This window comes from Danio aesculapii, chromosome 2 (assembly GCF_903798145.1).
Source record: "Danio aesculapii chromosome 2, fDanAes4.1, whole genome shotgun sequence".
NCBI classification, from domain to species: domain Eukaryota; kingdom Metazoa; phylum Chordata; class Actinopteri; order Cypriniformes; family Danionidae; genus Danio; species Danio aesculapii.
The window spans coordinates 1,626,452-1,645,267 of NC_079436.1; the positions used below are offsets into that span (position 1 = coordinate 1,626,452).

General features: G+C 36.8%; 1 protein-coding gene across 1 annotated transcript in view; it reads right to left on the reverse strand.

The window, feature by feature from the left end:
* dab1b (DAB adaptor protein 1b) overlaps positions 1-18,816 on the reverse strand; it is a 49,732-nt gene that overhangs the window by 3,656 nt on the left and 27,260 nt on the right. Inside the window, exons 8-13 of the mRNA XM_056470632.1 lie at positions 16,511-16,576; positions 15,771-15,830; positions 8,283-8,339; positions 6,912-7,011; positions 3,957-4,463; positions 1,345-1,436 (exon numbers count right to left, since the gene is read on the reverse strand). Coding sequence (XP_056326607.1) covers positions 1,345-1,436; positions 3,957-4,463; positions 6,912-7,011; positions 8,283-8,339; positions 15,771-15,830; positions 16,511-16,576 — 882 coding nt within the window. The remainder of the gene's footprint in view (positions 1-1,344; positions 1,437-3,956; positions 4,464-6,911; positions 7,012-8,282; positions 8,340-15,770; positions 15,831-16,510; positions 16,577-18,816) is intronic.

The following is an 18,816-nucleotide window of genomic DNA, read 5'->3' on the forward strand; positions in this document are numbered from 1 at the left end:
TTAAAGTTTCCATGAGTAATCCTATTTTATTACATAATATTTGTAAATAAATAGAAAAAATACTTCAACCGTATTTACTCTTTTTTTTCCCAAGAGTTCCCACTTAGATATGCTTGGCGTATAAAGCAGGTTTGGCATGCTGTCCCGGGAGAGAACCCTGAGCTCAGAGATATTTGAGCCCAGGGCTCCCGCCCGGTCGATAAGCATATCAGGAGATCCGAGATCAGGTAGGTCTCGAGAGCTCCCCCTTTAGAAAATGGAGGAAAAGGAGGAGATGGGGTGGAAGGGGGGATTCTTCCAAACGAGGATAGAGCAGTAGGAAGAAAATGATCCATTTATAGTAAACTAGGATCACTCTGATTGGATTATTACTGATTACAGATGAGCAGCCAGACGTGCTCAATCATATCACGTGCTCCTCTCCAAATTAGTTTATGAAACTTCACTTAGAAAAAGTGTATATTATTGTAACGAACTTATTACAATAAAACCATTAAAAAACATTTTAAAAATCCAAACAATAGAGTTCAATGCTGAATACACTAGTCCTGCTGTATCTGCCTTAGCCTTGATTTGCACGCTGATGTCTTCTGCTTTGTCCCCTATTTGTTAAGTGATCGAACATACAATTTTTTAACAAACTGATTCATGCACAACATTTCATTGAAACAATTAATTTCAGTTTGTAGTTCAACAAACAAACAAACAAACAAACAAGCAAGCAAGCAAGCAAACAAACAAACAAACAAAGAAACAAACAAACAAACAAACACAAACAAACAAACACAAACAAACAAACACAAACAAACAAACAAACACAAACAAACACAAACAAACAAACAAACAAACACAAAAGGTTCCATTAAAATAGAAATGAGAATCTCTTTTAAAGGCATTCCCCAACCCTTCCTAATCATTTTCCCTCTGGCAGGCCAAATCAAAGGATACAAGAGCCAACTTTAAGTTTGGGCATCTCTGGTTTAGACTGAGGGGAAAACCAGAGCACCCGGAGGAAACACACACCAACACGGGGAGAACATGCAAACTCCACACAGAAATGACAACTGGCCCAGCCAAGTCTCGAACCAGCGACCTTCTTGCTGTGAGGCCACAGTGCTAACCACTGAACCACCATGCCGCATAAGAAATCACAAACAATATAAAACTTTAAATGACAAATAAATTCCCTGATAAATCCCTGAAAAAAATACACATTTCAGTCAGTAATGGACCAGCCCTTTAACTTCTGTGATAATCCAGAAAAGCCATGACCTGTGGGAACCCTTAATATTACACAAAAACCAAAGGCATTTCTATCAATCTCAAAAAAAAAAAAGATCTTACCAAATCTTCTGGCACACTGACTGAGCTGTCCTTTAATTCCTCTACTGAAGGGGCATCTGTGGTGGTTTGCTTCTCCGGATCAGGAGTCGCACCTAGAGAACAGGATAGTAAGCTTAGTTTGTTTAAATAGTTTTTATTTTGTCAACACACTCGTTTTACAGCATACACAGTTAGAGACTGAATGATTAGCCCCCCTGTTTATTTTTTCCATAATTTCAGTTTAACGGAGAGCAGATTTCTTCAGCACATTTCTGAACATAATAGTTTTAATAACTCATCTCTAATAACTGATTTATTTTATCTTTGTCATGATGACAGCACATAATATTAGACTAGATATTCTTCAAGACACTTCTATACAGTTTAAAGTGACATTTAAGGGCTTAACTAGGTTAATTAGGTTAACTAGGCAGGATAGGGTAATTAGGCAAGTTATTGTATAATGATGGTTTGTTCTGCAAACTGTCAAAAAAAATTATCTTAAATGGGCTAATAATATTGACCTTAAAATGGTTCATAAAAAATTAAAAACTGCTTTTATTCTAGCCGAAATAACACAAATAAGACTTTTTACAGAAGAAAAAATATTATCAGACATACTGTGAAAATTTCCTTGCTCTGTTAAACATAATGTGGGAAATATTTAAAAATGAAAAAAAAAAAAATCAAAGGGGGGCTAATAATTCAGTTTAGTTGTTGTAATTCTAGTTTATCATTATTACATCTAGTTTATCATTATTAACAGAGTATGTCCCGTGTCGACCAGAACAGTTTAATGTCTGCGCAGGTTACGTAAACCTTTTGTGCAAACATCTTAGTTATAAAAATTCTATAATTATGTGAACAGTGAATCCAAGAACCAAACAAATGCATCTTAAAGAAATAAAAGTAAAATAATGAAGATTTATAAAAACTCCATATGAAAGTTCAGATATTTCTTCGTATACTTACTTACTCTAAGGGCTGTTTATATCAAAGTTGACATTTAGCCGCACCATGTTGGTGTTTCGTAAGATCTAATTTTATGAGGTGGGTCGATAGCCCAATGCTCAACCCCCAACTTGGAGGACCAGGACATACACATATACACTACAAACAATTTAGCTTACCCAGTTCACCTGTAGCGCATGTCTTTGGACTTAGAAACCGGAGCACCTGGCGGAAACCGACGCCAACGCGAAGAGAACATGCAAACTCCTCATAAAAATACATATATATATACTACAGGTATCTCTCTCTAACCAAATTTTCCACAATAGAACAAGCATAGATTTTTAAAATGATTATATACAGCCGGGAAAATAAGTATTGAACACGTCACCATTTTCTCAGAAATCATATTTCTAAAGGTGCCGTTGACTTGAGGTTTTCAACATTTGTTGGTAACAACTTAAGAAATCTATAAATGCAAAGAAAACTAAACTAATTAGTTCACAAATTAAGTTCTGTGTATTAAAATGAAATGACGCAGGGAAAAAGTATTGAACACATAAAGAAAGGAAGGTGTAGTTCGGCAGTGAAAGCCCAGACAGCAGCTGAAATCTCTCAGTAGTTCTTCAGCAACCCTCTGCCCTTCCTCAGTGTAAATGAAGATCAGCTGCTTCAGTCCAACATCTACATTAGCAGGAGGATGAAGATGAACCCAGAGTGGACATTTCAGCAAGACAATCATCCAAAACACAGCCGAGGAGACTCTCAGATGCTTTCAGAGAAAGAAAATCAAGCTGTAGAATGGCCCAGCCAATCACCTGACCCGAATCCAATTGAAAATACAAAAAAAAAGCTCAGATTTGATAGACGAAACCCACAGAACTATCAAAATTTTGACACTCTGTTGAAGTCTGTGAGAAACTCACACCTGATTGATTCATGTGACTTCATTCTCCAAATGAGAGGCGTCTTTAAGCTGCAGCACCAAAAAAGTCTTTTATATAAAGTGTTAAACACATTTCAGTAGTTCAGCTCTTTCCTCTTCTGTCATTTCATTATTATTACACACAACATTACTCATTATTCAGATTTATTTTATTTTTATGTTTGTATTGTTTGGGTTTTTAACAAAATCTGCTTCAGTTTAATGTCAACAGCTCCTTTAGAGATATGATTCCCAGGAAAAAACACGACAGTGTGTTCAATACTTATTTCCCCTCTGTATTTTTGCTAATTATTATTTCATTTCAATTAGGTTTTCAGTTACTCTTGTTAGTTCAGCTTAGTTTACTTTTTTATTCATTCAGTCATTTTCTTTTCGAATTATTCCCTTTATTAATCTGGGGTCGCCACAGCGGAATGAACCGCCAACTTATCCAGCATATGTTTTATGCAGCGGATGCCCTTCCAGATGCCCTTTTCCAGCTTCATTGGGAAACAGTCATACACACTCACACACACACACACACACACACACACACACACACACACACACACACACACACACACACACACACACACACACACACACACAAACACACACACACACTGCGGCCAATTTAGCTTACTCAATTCACCTATAGCGCATGTGTTTGGACTGTGGGGGAAACCAGGTAAAATAATCTTGGTAGTATTAATGCATTTCGCATGATAACAACCCTCCATCTCTATTCTGAACTCACAGGAATCAGTAGCGGACGTCAATGTTGACGACTCTGTAGTCTGCAGTGTCATCTGTGAAAGATCCAGCTCCTCGCAGCAGTCCACCGAGGGCGCAATAGTGTCCTGTTTGTTTATGCAAATCTCCGCAGTTATTACTTCCTCATGAGGATCCGTGTTTAGAGCATGCTCAGATTCTGTTGAGTCTGCTAAGTGCTGAGGGCTCATAAAGTTTGAGGACGTCTCCGGAGGTTCACAGGACTGAGGGCGCATGCTGGCGATGGGGATCAGACCCTGGAGCACCGCGGCTGAAATAGGGTGCGTCCCCAAACCCACGGCCTGCGCTGGGACAAATGCCCACTGCTGCTGACCCGTGGCTGGGGAGTGAAAGAGATTGGCCTGGCCCCAGATCACAGGCTGTCCTCCGGGGAGCATCTGGGCCATGTGGAGAGGTGTCTGAACCCCGAACGCCATCGGAGTGGCCTGGGGCGTCCAGTGGGCCGCCTGGAGGGCACCCATGGTCATATAACCTAAGGAACAAGAACAAGCTCTGAGAACCAGCAGGGGGCATATTGCAGTGTCTTATCAAACCAACACAGGTTCATTGTGAAAACGTACCTCCCCCGACGTTTCTGGAGACAGCGAATTACGTAGGCGGAGGTAAGTATGGCTGCGTTTCATTTTTTTAAACGAACACTGCGGGGCGGTGTGACGCCGTTCCTTTTCGCGCTTACCAGCTGACCAACCTCTTACCTCTGCATGGACGGCATTCTGGCTGCAACAAGTTTGTCCCGTTAGCGCGCCACGTACGTCAGAGGATTTGACATGCCGAGAGAAGTTGACCACGAAGACGGGGGTTCGAGTCCGGTTAAGAGCGGTTCCAGAAAGCAGGTAAGACAAAAACAATATCCGAAATATAAAACAAACAGGTGAATAGCAGGGTGAGGATGTGGTAAAATCTGAGAACGTGGTAACAAAAAAAATCAGACGAGGGCTTTTCTTTTTTTGGATTGCTTTTGAAACGTGTTGGTTGGGTTTAGGGAAGCGGGTGGGCGGTTCAATCGATAGAATTGGTTGGGTTTAGGGAAGGGGGAGGGTGGGTCAGCCGATCGTTCGCTCAATTAGTCAGAAAGTCTGTCAAAAAGTGAGTCGACAGCTATGGAGAGAGATTAGACTCAATAATAATTCACGCAAAAGACACGATGTACACATGTGTAGCCAAATTCACGTACGTAAAATATTTATTTATACTTACAAAAACAATTCACATGCACAAAATAAAAATACATTTTCATAAAATACGTTTCACAAATGCAAAACACCATTTGCAAATATATAAGAGTCTAATCTCTCTCCATAACAGCGGCCTCTGGTGGGTTTACGCTAGTACAGCAGGCGTAAATGGCACTTGCGAGGGAAATTTGAGATCTCAAAAAGCATACACAGTGACCTCTAGTGGATTTGCGAAAACAAAAACTGCAGAAAAACGTGCCGCAGGGATGTATTTCGCGGTCTCCAGAAACATTCGTGGAGGTACGTTTTCAGAATGAGCCTGGGTTGTATCAAACACAGGCTAAATGGAAATATAGTTGAAGGCAGAATTATTAGCCCTACTGTATTTTTTCCTTTTTCCTATAATTTCTGTTTAATGGAGAGCAGATCTTTCTTTAACACATTTATAATCGTAATAGTTTTAATAACTCATTACTAATAACTGACTTATTTTCTCTTTGTCATGATGACAGTAAATAATATTAGACTAGATATTCTTCAAGACACTAATATTCAGCTTAAAGTGACATTTAAAGGCTTAACTAGGGTAATTAGGGTAAAGTTAGGGTAATTAGGCAAGTCATTAGCCCCTTTCATACAGTGATACAGGTATCCGGAAAATTACCGGAACGACTTTACCGGTAAGTTCAAAAAAGCGCTGTTCACACGTTATGGGATTTTTCCGGAAAAGACTATTCACACATCCATTCCAAAATACTGGTAAATTCTGACATCATGTCTGAGCTCTGAACGGCTGCGCTTGTGTTTGTACACATAGAAGGGGTCGGGCTTTTATTGATGATTTCACTTTTATGTAAAGCTTTAGTATTCAAGCAGCTGTTTCGTCCAAGAGACATCCAAAGGCACTTGCGTGAACTGCAGCTAAATGTCTACACATTCGACTACATGACAAATTCAGTGGATGTGTAAGTATTGTGAACAACTTCGATGAAAAAACACGGAGGAACACTTTCGCATGTCGAGATGTACATAATATGTGTGTGTGCTGGCACTCACTGGAGCACTCTTGCACTGCACGTGCATAAGCAACTGAAGCAGAGCTTGAAGGTAAACAAACAACGGCTTATCATAAACAGTTTATCAATAATTTTTTACACAGTTGGCATTCAGAAGGAACATAGAAATGTTCTCTGACTAACATCTAGCAGCTGAATGTGTCTGGAAAAATATTTAAAGGCTTTTATTTTCGTAAACAGCGCGCATGTGAATGCGAGTGTTCTGATTGGCTGGAGTAGACTTCTCACGTCAGCGCGTTCTAGACGTGAACGTACTCCTACCGGCAATCTTCCTTCTGCGTTCACACAGCGCAGCATTCTCTTTCCTTGTTACAACTTCTCTTTACGGAAAATTGCCAGAACGAATTTACCGGTATTCACACACACAGACCTACAGACACATACAAAAAGGTCTGTATGTGTGAAAGGGGCTAATATATAACAGGGGTTTGTTCTGGAGACAATCCAAAACAAATATTGCTTAAGGGGGCTATAGTATTGACCTTAAAATGGCTTTAAATCAAATTAAATCTATGCCTTTGTTTGTTGTGAATACACGCCCTCTATTGGCCAAAATGGCGTACTGTGCATACACTGATTATAAAACATGCTGAACTAATAAAATGTGCTATATTTTAGCTACTTATATTATACTTATATATATGCTATATATTGGCTTTTGTGGGATACCTGTGGGCACAGCCGGTGGGCTAAAATGGGTGAAGAGTTCAGGTCGGACAAATCGTCGTCTCCTTCCGGGATCCAGTGTGGTGGCCGGGGACGCAGGCATCTGTGACAACATTGATGTCATATTGATACACTCAACACTTTGCTGCTTGTTCAATCTACTTGTTTAAAATAAGCTGAATCAACACAATTTTTTGAGTTGTCTTTTGGGGACAACTTAATTGTTTTATGTTCAATCCATTTAAATTTGTAAAAACTACAACCCAGGCTCATTCTGAAAACGTAGTCCTGTGGACGTTTCTGGAGACCGCGAAATACATCCCGGGTGGTATGTATTTATGCAGTTTTTGTTTTAGCGAATCTGCGAGAGGCCGCTGTCTGCGCTTTTTCGTATCTCGAATGTCTCTCGCGGGCGCGCTGTTCTCGCGTAAACCCACCAGAGGGCGCTGCTGGCCAACTGTCCGTCTGACTGACTAAATGATTGACTGGGCGACCGGCCAATTGACTGACCCACCCTCCTCCTTCCCTAAACCCAACCAATTTTACCGATTGACCTGCCAACCCACTTACTTCCCTAAACCCAAGCAACGATTTTACAAAAGCCGTCCAGAAAAAGAAAGCCCTCGTCTGATTTTTACCACGTTTTCAGATTTTCCACCGCATTCTCAACCCTGTTTATTCACTCGTTCATTTTATCTTTTGGATTCTGTTTTTGTCTAACCTGATTTCTGGAACCGCTCTTCCCCGGACTCGAACCCAGTCGCCCGGTCTGCGTCTCAAGTGCGCTGTCATACACGACGAGCTAATTGCACAAACTGGTTGCGGCGGGAAAGCCCTCCACACGGAGGTAAGTGCTCAGCTGGTAAGCGCCAAAAGGAACGGTGTTCGCTTAAAAAAAACGAAATGCAGCCATAAATACCTCTGGCTACATAATTCGCGGTCTCCAGAAACGTCCGCGGGACTACGTTTTCAGAATGAGCCTGTGTTGAAAAACTACCGAGCTAATGAGCTCAAATCGATTATGTGGAACCCTGCATTTTCTACAGTGCGTGACTCTACATGCATGATGGTATCATAATAAAAGGCACACATATACATGTATACACTCATTCAGACACATTCGACATTTCTCAAATTATCAGTTTATATGTTATAACTATTGAATGGGCTTTATGCACGGCGAGTGTTTTTCAGCCACTTATAAACTTCCGGTGAAAAGTTTATTTGACTTTTCAATATCATAAGATTCTTTTTATAGGATCGATAATGAAGATTAATCAAAATATAGTCCTTTAAATAGACCTAAGTAAACTAAAGAAGTATTCAAATGGATCATTTACGTGTTTGTGTTAGAAATGAGAGAAGTTTACTTACTGAAAGGATGTCTGGAGGGGTGGCCATATCTCCAAAAAGATCCACCTGGCTAATATTCTGCAATACAGTCAGTGAAGAGGACAAACGACACATTTTACACAACAGAATATAGGCATACAATCAATAAATGAGCTAAGAAATGAAATAATAATCAGATATTTGGCCTGAAAATGAAAGAGTGCTTCAATTTGAAGTACAATATTTGATTAGCAGCAGAAGACCTTCAATTAAGACAACAATCACTGTATGTTAATATATGTAAATTAACAGTTTTGCATATTTTGTAATTCGTGTTTCTTGATATTTGTTTATGCTTTTGAACTGCATTATGGGAAGTTTGAAAAAGTGACTTTTATTGACATGTTAAGTAGATTGAACTGATATATTGGCTGTAATTATGGTACATAAAACAGGTATTAGACTAGTTATTTCTTATACATTATATTATTCTAAACTACTCAAATGTCACTAAAAGTCACTTTTGTCACGGTCGGGTGAGGGGAAAAAGGGGCGAGGACCCAAGTGCAGGGTAAATAAGAATTTATTTATAATAAAACAAAATAAAAGGCAAAAACAGCAAAACAAACTACCCCGAGGGGGGTGGGGGGGGGGGGGTGAATAATAAAGCAAAAACAAACTTGACTGGGTTGGCTGGACAAAGTAGGGCTAGACACAACAGGACAGGGAAATATCGATGACGAACTGGCACAGGACAGCAGACATGAGGAGAATATAAGCAGGAGTAAATCAACACACAAACAGATGAACATAATTAACTAATAATGGGTTAACAAGGAGGGTAGGACTAGAGGATAGACGGGAGAGCACCTGACACAAGGAGACAACACAAACCAGGTGCTCACATTAAACAAGACTAGAACACGCAGCCAATGAGAGAACTCATTAAGCTACGGTCACACTGGGCTTTGTGTGTGCGAAATTCTGTCGTACGGCGCTGCGAAAAGGGGCGGGATTAAACATGATGATTAGACATTTAAAAAAGCCAGCCATCGGTCCATGTTTTAAATTTCTGTCCAGAGAGGTGCTGTTTTGATCCTGGATTGGTCTCACGAAGTCAAGTGATGCGATTTCGCAGGTCAGAGTTCACCAAGCTTGAACTTTGCACTGCTGCAACCTGCGAAACTCGACGCATGACCCTGCGTTTCCGGTCTGACGCATTCGCGTGCGTATGAATGGAAGTCTATGGAAGGAAAAGTCAAGTGTGACCGCAGCTTTAACCACGTGTTTGTATGACAAGACAACAACATTGAAGCACACAACAAAAGCACGTGACCAATGTAAACACAGAGCCATGTGCTTTGACAACAGACGCAAGACACGAGCACACGATAAGTGAAAACACCTTACCGTCCGCTCACATAAATGCAACGCGCATGTTTCATCTCAGCGCCAACCAAAACCGAAACCATCTAGACGGAGACGCTGAGAATGAAACAGCGCGATGCTGACGAAACAACACAAACACGAGTACAAGAGCGTGCGTCCCAAGGAAGCGGGAGCGCGCACGGTCCGCGCGCACCCTTGACGACGCGCACCCAGACACTAGCCGCATTTCCACTATCGGGCCAGTGCAAGCCAGGGCTTTAATCGGGCCAGGCCGGGCCAATAGCCCGGGAGGTTGAGAAATGAGGCCGAAATCATGTCGCGTTCCACTGTCGGGCTAGTTGCTCGCACCGCGTCACGCAAACACCGCCCCCAGAACGTCCCCCGAATCAAACATCACACAACCCGTCACACAACCCGCCCACTTCAGCGGGAACAAAGAACTCAAATTATAACCACAAACACAACCTGGCATCACTACGAGAGCTGGAAGATGGAGGACACCGAAGCGATTGCTTTTTTACTGTTTGTGGTCTGTTGGTGTAAGGCCAGACAGCGATCCCTGGATAAGGACATTCGAGTTCGGCGGCATTTACTTCGAACACAGATTTTGGCTGCAAGGCGCAAAAGAGCAGCCGAGCGACGAGAACGACGATAGCAAAACAAATGTAAGGGAAGAAAGCATCTTGTCTCCTTTTTACCTGACAGGAAAACTCCGCCTTTGTACGTAACCCCGCCCCGAAGCCCCAGTTGGCCCTCCTTGGCCCAAGGTATTCGGCGGGCCGAAAAAGGCCGGACGCTGGCCCCAAGGAAGCCCCGCTTTGGCCCGATTACACCCCGGAAGTGATAGTGGAAACGCGACTGGCCTTGGCTCGCCCTGGCTCGCTCGCTTTAGGCGCGATAGTAGAAACGCGGCTAATGACAAAACAAGTGCTCGACCCAAGAAAACTCGAGCCGAGCACTACAGGACAGGACAAGACAGAGCTAGAGTCCGGATTCTGCCACAAAACAAGAATTAACAAGACCAGAGTGGCAGAACCCTGACAACTTTGCTAAATTGAAGAGTTGATTTTTCAACACCAAAAGTCATCAAAGCAGAGATTAATGTCCCATAATGCAATTCATAAACATAAATAAACAGAAAACAAAACTGTGAATCACCAAATATGATTTATTATTTTTACATATGGCAATAAATGACACCAACAGATGAACAAAAATCGAGCATAAACAATGGGATGGATTATAACACCAATCTATGTCCATTTAGCCAGAACCCAAAGTGCATGCAAAACAAACACAACCGAAAGACAACACAATGGTCATATTCCATAGTAAAATGAGCAAGAAATCTCTGGTTTTGATGTACTCAAACACAAGCAATGTTTGTTAGTTGTACTCAAACATTGCAGAAGGAAGAATGAGATTTATGCAGGACTCCAGGCACTCAATATAGGCTCCGACTGAATGAACAGACAAGCAATAACACTCTGTGAAAAATGGACTGATAACAATATTTAACATGGATTCATTCAGATGCAAGCAATGCTCTGTCCGGACTGTTAGAAAAACGTCTATATCTGACTTTTTATTTTTCAACGTCATAAAGTGACATGATCATCTTTCTGAAATTTTAAATGCAGCCAATAATTTTTAGATTAGATTAGATTCAGCTTTATTGTCATTACACGTGTACAAGTACAAGACAACCAAATGCAGTTTAGGTCTAACCAGGAGTGCAGTAGCAGCTGGATACAGTTATAAGTGCAATTATACAAAACTATGTGTAATATTTACAGATGGGTGTACTATAGACATAATAAACAAGTTGTATCGATTAAAATAATCTTTAATAATCAATCATCTTTATTTTTTTATATCCAAAATAACTTTTATTATTAAATAGTTGCATTAATGCAATGCAGCTGCAGCACTAGCTTCTTCTAAATCCATGCTGGGGTGAACCACAAAAACAAAACCTCCGTGTGATTTTACACTGAACAAAGTGGACAGATGACTTTAAATTGAGTAAACCAGTTGTAACTTTTATAATTGTGCTTTTTTACTTAATACTTTTAGGGCAACGGGTTTACTCACGTTTTTGCAAAGTCAACTAATCGCTTTTAAAAAGTCAGTAAACCTATTGCTTGTAAAGTCAAGTAACACCTTTAAAAGCAATGGGTTTACTCACTTTTTAAAGTAAACTCAACTAATCACTTTAAAAGCAACAGGTTTACTCAAAGTCAACTAATCGCTTCAAAAGCAATGTATTTACTCATTTTTTAAAGTCAACTAATCCCTTTTAAAGCAACACATCTATTAAATTTGTTAAGTCAACAATCACTTTTAAAACAATGAGTTTCATCCCTCTTTAAGTAAAGTCAACTAATCACTTTTAAAACAAGTTCACTCATTTTAAGTAGTCAACTAATCACTTTTAAAACAAGTTCACTCATTTTAAGTAGTCAACTAATCACTTTTAAAACGAGTTCACTCATTTTAAGTAGTCAACTAATCACTTTTAAAACAAGTTCACTCATTTTAAGTAGTCAACTAATCACTTTTAAAACAAGTTCACTCATTTTAAGTAGTCAACTAATCACTTTTAAAACAAGTTCACTCATTTTAAGTAGTCAACTAATCACTTTTAAAACGAGTTCACTCATTTTAAGTAGTCAACTAATCACTTTTAAAACAAGTTCACTCATTTTAAGTAGTCAACTAATCACTTTTAAAACAAGTTCACTCATTTTAAGTAGTCAACTAATCTCTTTTAAAACGAGTTCACTCATTTTAAATAGTCAACTAATCACTTTTAAAACGAGTTCACTCATTTTAAGTAGTCAACTAATCTCTTTTAAAACGAGTTCACTCATTTTAAGTAGTCCACTAATCACTTTTAAAACAAGTTCACTCATTTTAAATAGTCAACTAATCACTTTTAAACAAGTTCACTCATTTTAAGTAGTCAACTAATCACTTTTAAAACAAGTTCACTCATTTTAAGTAGTCAACTAATCACTTTTAAAACAAGTTCACTCATTTTAAGTAGTCAACTAATCACTTTTAAAACGAGTTCACTCATTTTAAGTAGTCAACTAATCACTTTTAAAACAAGTTCACTCATTTTAAGTAGTCAACTAATCACTTTTAAAACAAGTTCACTCATTTTAAGTAGTCAACTAATCTCTTTTAAAACAAGTTCACTCATTTTAAATAGTCAACTAATCACTTTTAAAACAAGTTCACTCATTTTAAGTAGTCAACTAATCTCTTTTAAAACAAGTTCACTCATTTTAAGTAGTCAACTAATCTCTTTTAAAACGAGTTCACTCATTTTAAGTAGTCCACTAATCACTTTTAAAACAAGTTCACTCATTTTAAATAGTCAACTAATCACTTTTAAACAAGTTCACTCATTTTAAGTAGTCAACTAATCACTTTTAAAACAAGTTCACTCATTTTAAGTAGTCAACTAATCACTTTTAAAACAAGTTCACTCATTTTAAGTAGTCAACTAATCACTTTTAAAACGAGTTCACTCATTTTAAGTAGTCAACTAATCACTTTTAAAACAAGTTCACTCATTTTAAGTAGTCAACTAATCACTTTTAAAACAAGTTCACTCATTTTAAGTAGTCAACTAATCTCTTTTAAAACGAGTTCACTCATTTTAAGTAGTCCACTAATCACTTTTAAAACAAGTTCACTCATTTTAAATAGTCAACTAATCACTTTTAAACAAGTTCACTCATTTTAAGTAGTCAACTAATCACTTTTAAAACAAGTTCACTCATTTTAAGTAGTCAATTAATCACTTTTAAAACAAGTTCACGCATTTTAAGTAGTCAACTAATCACTTTTAAAACAAGTTCACTCATTTAAAGTAGTCAACTAATCACTTTTGAAACAAGTTCACTCATTTTAAATAGTCAACTAATCACTTTTAAAACGAGTTCACTCCTTTTAAGTAGTCAACTAATCACTTTTAAAACAAGTTCACTCATTTTAAGTAGTCAACTAATCACTTTAAAACAAGTTCACTCATTTTAAGTAGTCAACTAATCACTTTAAAACAAGTTCACTCATTTTAAGTAGTCAACTAATCACTTTTAAAACAAGTTCACTCATTTTAAATAGTCAACTAATCACTTTTAAACAAGTTCACTCATTTTAAGTAGTCAACTAATCACTTTTAAAACAAGTTCACTCATTTTAAGTAGTCAACTAATCACTTTTAAAACAAGTTCACTCATTTTAAGTAGTCAACTAATCACTTTTAAAACAAGTTCACTCATTTTAAGTAGTCAACTAATCACTTTTAAAACAAGTTCACTCATTTTAAGTAGTCAACTAATCACTTTAAAACAAGTTCACTCATTTTAAGTAGTCAACTAATCACTTTTAAAACAAGTTCATTCATTTTAAGTAGTCAACTAATCACTTTAAAACAAGTTCACTCATTTTAAGTAGTCAACTAATCACTTTAAAACAAGTTCACTCATTTTAAGTAGTCAACTAATCACTTTTAAAACAAGTTCACTCATTTTAAGTAGTCAATTAATCACTTTTAAAACAAGTTCACTCATTTTAAGTAGTCAACTAATCACTTTTAAAACAAGTTCACTCATTTTAAGTAGTCCACTAATCACTTTTAAAACAAGTTCACTCATTTTAAATAGTCAACTAATCACTTTTTAAACAAGTTCACTCATTTTAAGTAGTCAACTAATCACTTTTAAAACAAGTTCACTCATTTTAAGTAGTCAACTAATCACTTTTGAAACAATGAGTTTACTTGCTTTTAAGGTGGTCAAGTAGTCAGATTTAAAACAATGAATTTACTCAGTCAACTAATCGTTTTAAAAGGAGTATACTCACTATTAAGTAGTCAACTAATTGGTTTTAAAACTATTAGTGTACTCACTTTTTAATGTAAAGCTGACAAATCACTGTTAAAGCAACAGGTCCACTGATTTTTTAAGTAAGCTAATTGCTTTTAAAACAATGAGTGTAAACACATTTTAAGTAAAGACAACTAACCACTTTAAAAGCAATCGGTTTACAATTTTTTTAAGTAAAGGCAACTAATCACTTCTAAAAAATGAGTCTACTCACTTTCAAGTAAAGTAAACTAATTGGTTTTAAAACAATGAGTGTACTCACTTTTAAGTAGTCAACTAATTGCTTTTACAACAATGAGTGTACTCACTTTCTAGTCAACTAATCGATCTTAAAACAATGAGTGTACTCACTTTCAATTAGTCAACTAATCGCTTTTCAAACAATGAGTGTACTCACTTTTAAGTAGTCAATTAATTGCTTTTAAAACAATGAATTTACTCACTATTAAGTAGTCAACTAATCACTTTTAAAACAATGAGTGAACTTACTTTTAAGTAGTCAACTAATCGCTTTTAAAACAATGAATTTACTCACTTTTAAGTGTCAACTAATCGATTTTACAACGACTGTACTCACTTTTAAGTAGTCAACTAATCACTTTTAAAACAATGAGTGTACTCACTTTTAAGTGTCAGCTACTCAATTTTAAAACGAGGGTACTCTCTTTTAAGTAGTCAACTAATCGTTTTCACAACAATAAATTTACTCACTTTTAATTGTCAACTAATTGATTTTAAAACGAGTGTACTCACTTTTAAGTAGTCAACTAATCACTTTTAAAACAATAAGCATACTCTAAGTAAACCTGATTAAACGTAATCATGTTTAAAAAAACGAATTTACTCTATTTAAAGTAAACTCAACTTATCGCTTTTAAAGCAATATATTTCTCCCTTTTTAAACTAAAGTCACCTAATCACTTTAAAAGCAACACATTTACTCAATTTTTAAATAAAGTCCACTAACTGTTTTAAAAGCAACTGGTTTACTCACTTGTTTTAAGTAAAGTCAACTAATTGCTTTTTTAAGTGCTGTCATCCATTCCCTTGTATAATATCACTACTTTAATTAATACGGAACGTTTTGTAACATAACCAAACATTGACATATTTTGATCATGTTCATTTCCTACAGGACTCAAATTCTTTAACTGAAGAGTGGACGATCAGTGAGAGGTTTGTTTGAGGGAAAACAGGGATGGGGAGGTTGAGCAAATGTTTGAATTATGAAAAGACCTACAGCCATAAGATGGTGTTTTGGAACGTCATAGATCCCGTCTTTCTGATGACTTGTGGGGACCTAAAAATTATAGTACGTTTGTTAGCAACAAAAGACTCCTGCTATACTTGACCAATATTTCAATATACAGTTAAAATCAAAATTATTCGCCCTCTTGTGAATTTTTCCAAATATTTCCCAAATGATGTTGAACAGATTCAGGAATTTCTCACAGTATTTCCTATAATATTTTTTCTTCTGGAGAAAGTCTTATTTCTTTTATTTCGGCTAGAATAAAAGCAGTTCTTAATTTTTTAAAACCCAATTTCAGGTCAATATTATTAGCCCCGTTAAGCAATATTAGTTTTGGATTGTCTTCAGAGCAAACCACTGCTATACAATGACTTGCCTAATTACCCTAACTTTACCCTAGTTAAGCCTTTAAATGTCACTTTAAGATGAATACTAGTATCTTGAAGAATATCTAGTCAATATCTAGTTACTAGAAATGAGTTATAAAACTATTATGTGTAGAAATGTGTAGAAAAAAAATCTGTCCATTAAACAGAAATTGGGGAGAAAATATATAGGAGGGCGAATAATTCTGACTTCAACTGTACATAACTGGCAGATTATTACACATTTAAATAGTTTCCCTTCATGGGACATCTTGCAGGAATGCATATTTTTAGGTTCAGCTTTCTATGTGATTTTTCTAACAGTAAAAGTGTTGGCGAAGACGGACTGGCTCAAGGAAGTACCTGGTAAACGCTCTCCTCTGATTGGTGGCCATGCAGGGGCTCGTGTCCGGCTTCAAACACAATGTACTACAAGGAGTTGGAAAAGAAAATGAGAAAAGCCCCATATGGAACCAATCAACACTAAGAACAGTTAAATACTGACGGTTTATCAATAAAAAGTGTTTTGCAACCTAATCGAGAACCCCTTTTTATTGTTGTTGTTGTTTAAAACAACAGAAAATAACCAACTATTTATTCTTTTTTTTTTATTTAAGAAACCTGTAATAATTTTTAGTACACAGGCTCATTAAAAATACGCGCTTTAGCCTACATTTTTGCGAAACTGAAAACTGTGCACATTAGACTGTGGTTTGTAGGTGAAATAACCAGTAGGGGGCAGTATGATGATATCAACTGTTGTTCCTTTTCACACTATGATATTTACAAATTATTGACGAATAATTGTCATGTAGTTCTTTGCACAACACCAAATAAACAGCACTAAACATCTTAACGCTGTCTATGATTTGTAGAGAACGCGTTTGCGTCCCCTATCTGTCTCCATATGGACACTTTTCTGCCGTTTGCTCGTAGCTCATTTTGTACGGTGTTGTGTTTGTGCAGCAGAGCACTCGTGTTTGAGTCCGGTGAATTACATTTAAACAAAATAGATAAAAGCAATGTAAAATCAAGGTAAACTATGTGTTTTCAGTGCACTTTTCACTTCCGTCTGCTTCTGAAAACACTATTGGTTGGGTTTAGTGAAGGGTTTAGCTCAATGTTTTGCTAGCTGATCTATGTGTACAACAAGCTCTGCCTTCTCCTGGCCATCTACAAGAAAGACATGTATCTGAAACGTACACCGTAAATAACATATTTCAGATTTTTGCAAACAGCGCCCTCTAGTGGATCTGTCATCTAAAACGTGCAACTAAATGTACCCGGAGAAATGTATTTTACAAAATATTTGCAAAAATGTAGTCTGAGGTACATATTTTCAATGAGCCTGGGATTAAAAACATTACTATCAGGTCTCTAAATTTAATTAATGTAAGCCCTAGTTAAGAACAGTTAATCGAGATTGCTAATAAAAGCCATAAATCACAATTAGACGTCAGACTTAAAGAAGCACCAGTGCCTAAAATATGATTTTTAAAAAGTTAAATACAGAGAAAAGCATTTGAAATGACATTAGCTATGATAGACAGTCATGTCTCCTGAGCTGAATGAAGAAATAAAACGTTCTTCTGATAAAACAACCAAATAAACAAACATTTATTTTTTTTAAATAGACAACAGTCCAGAAAAGTACCACTTTAACAGAATAAAAAGCTCTTTTTCATGACTCAAAATGTTGCAAATGCTACACAGTCTAGCTAAACCAAATCTGAGAGCTTCCGTCTTAGATTTTCTGCTTCCGATATGGATGTTAGAGTTGTCTGTATTCAGTGTTAGCGAGATCGAGAGCACTGGATTCAACATATCCAAGCACATCCAGTGAAGACGGTTCTGACTCTTAATAGCACATAAACACAGAAGCACCGAACATGACTGCATATCAAAACACTATGGAGTCAGATCAGTCTCAAAAATTATACATTTAAGGAATAAAAGTCATACATGCGCACCATTATTCACATTTACCAATTAAAAAAATTCTGAAGTAAAAATCATAAATATTTTTGCCATATGAATTGGACTTGTGTATTTTTGAATCGTGTTTCGAATTTACAAATTGCATTTGTGTATTCTTGAATAATGTTTTGTATTTACGAATTGGATTTGTGTATTTACGAATTGTGTTATGAACTTACAAATAGGACTTGTGAATTTATGAATCGTGTTTTGAATTACGAATTGGATTTGTGTATTTAGGAATCATGTTTTGAACTTACAAATTGCATTTGTGTGTTTTTGAATCGTTTTTCGAATTTACGAATTGGGTTTGAGTATTTTTGAATCGTGTTTTGAATTTACGAATTGGATTTGTGTATTTTTGAATCGTGTTTTGAATTTACGAATTGGGTTTGAGTATTTTTGAAACGTGTTTCGAATTTACGAATTGGGTTTGAGTATTTTTGAATCGTGTTTTGAATTTACGAATTGCATTTGTGTATGTACAAATTGTGTTTTGAATTTACGAATTGGATTTGTGTATTTTTGAATTGTGTTTTAAATAAAAAATTTGATTTGTGCATTTACAAACTGTGCTTTGAATTTACGAATTGGATTTGTGTATTTATGAATCATGTTTCGAATTGATGAATTGGATTTTGTAAATGTGAATTGTGTTGTGCATGCATGAACTATATTTTGTAAATGTAATA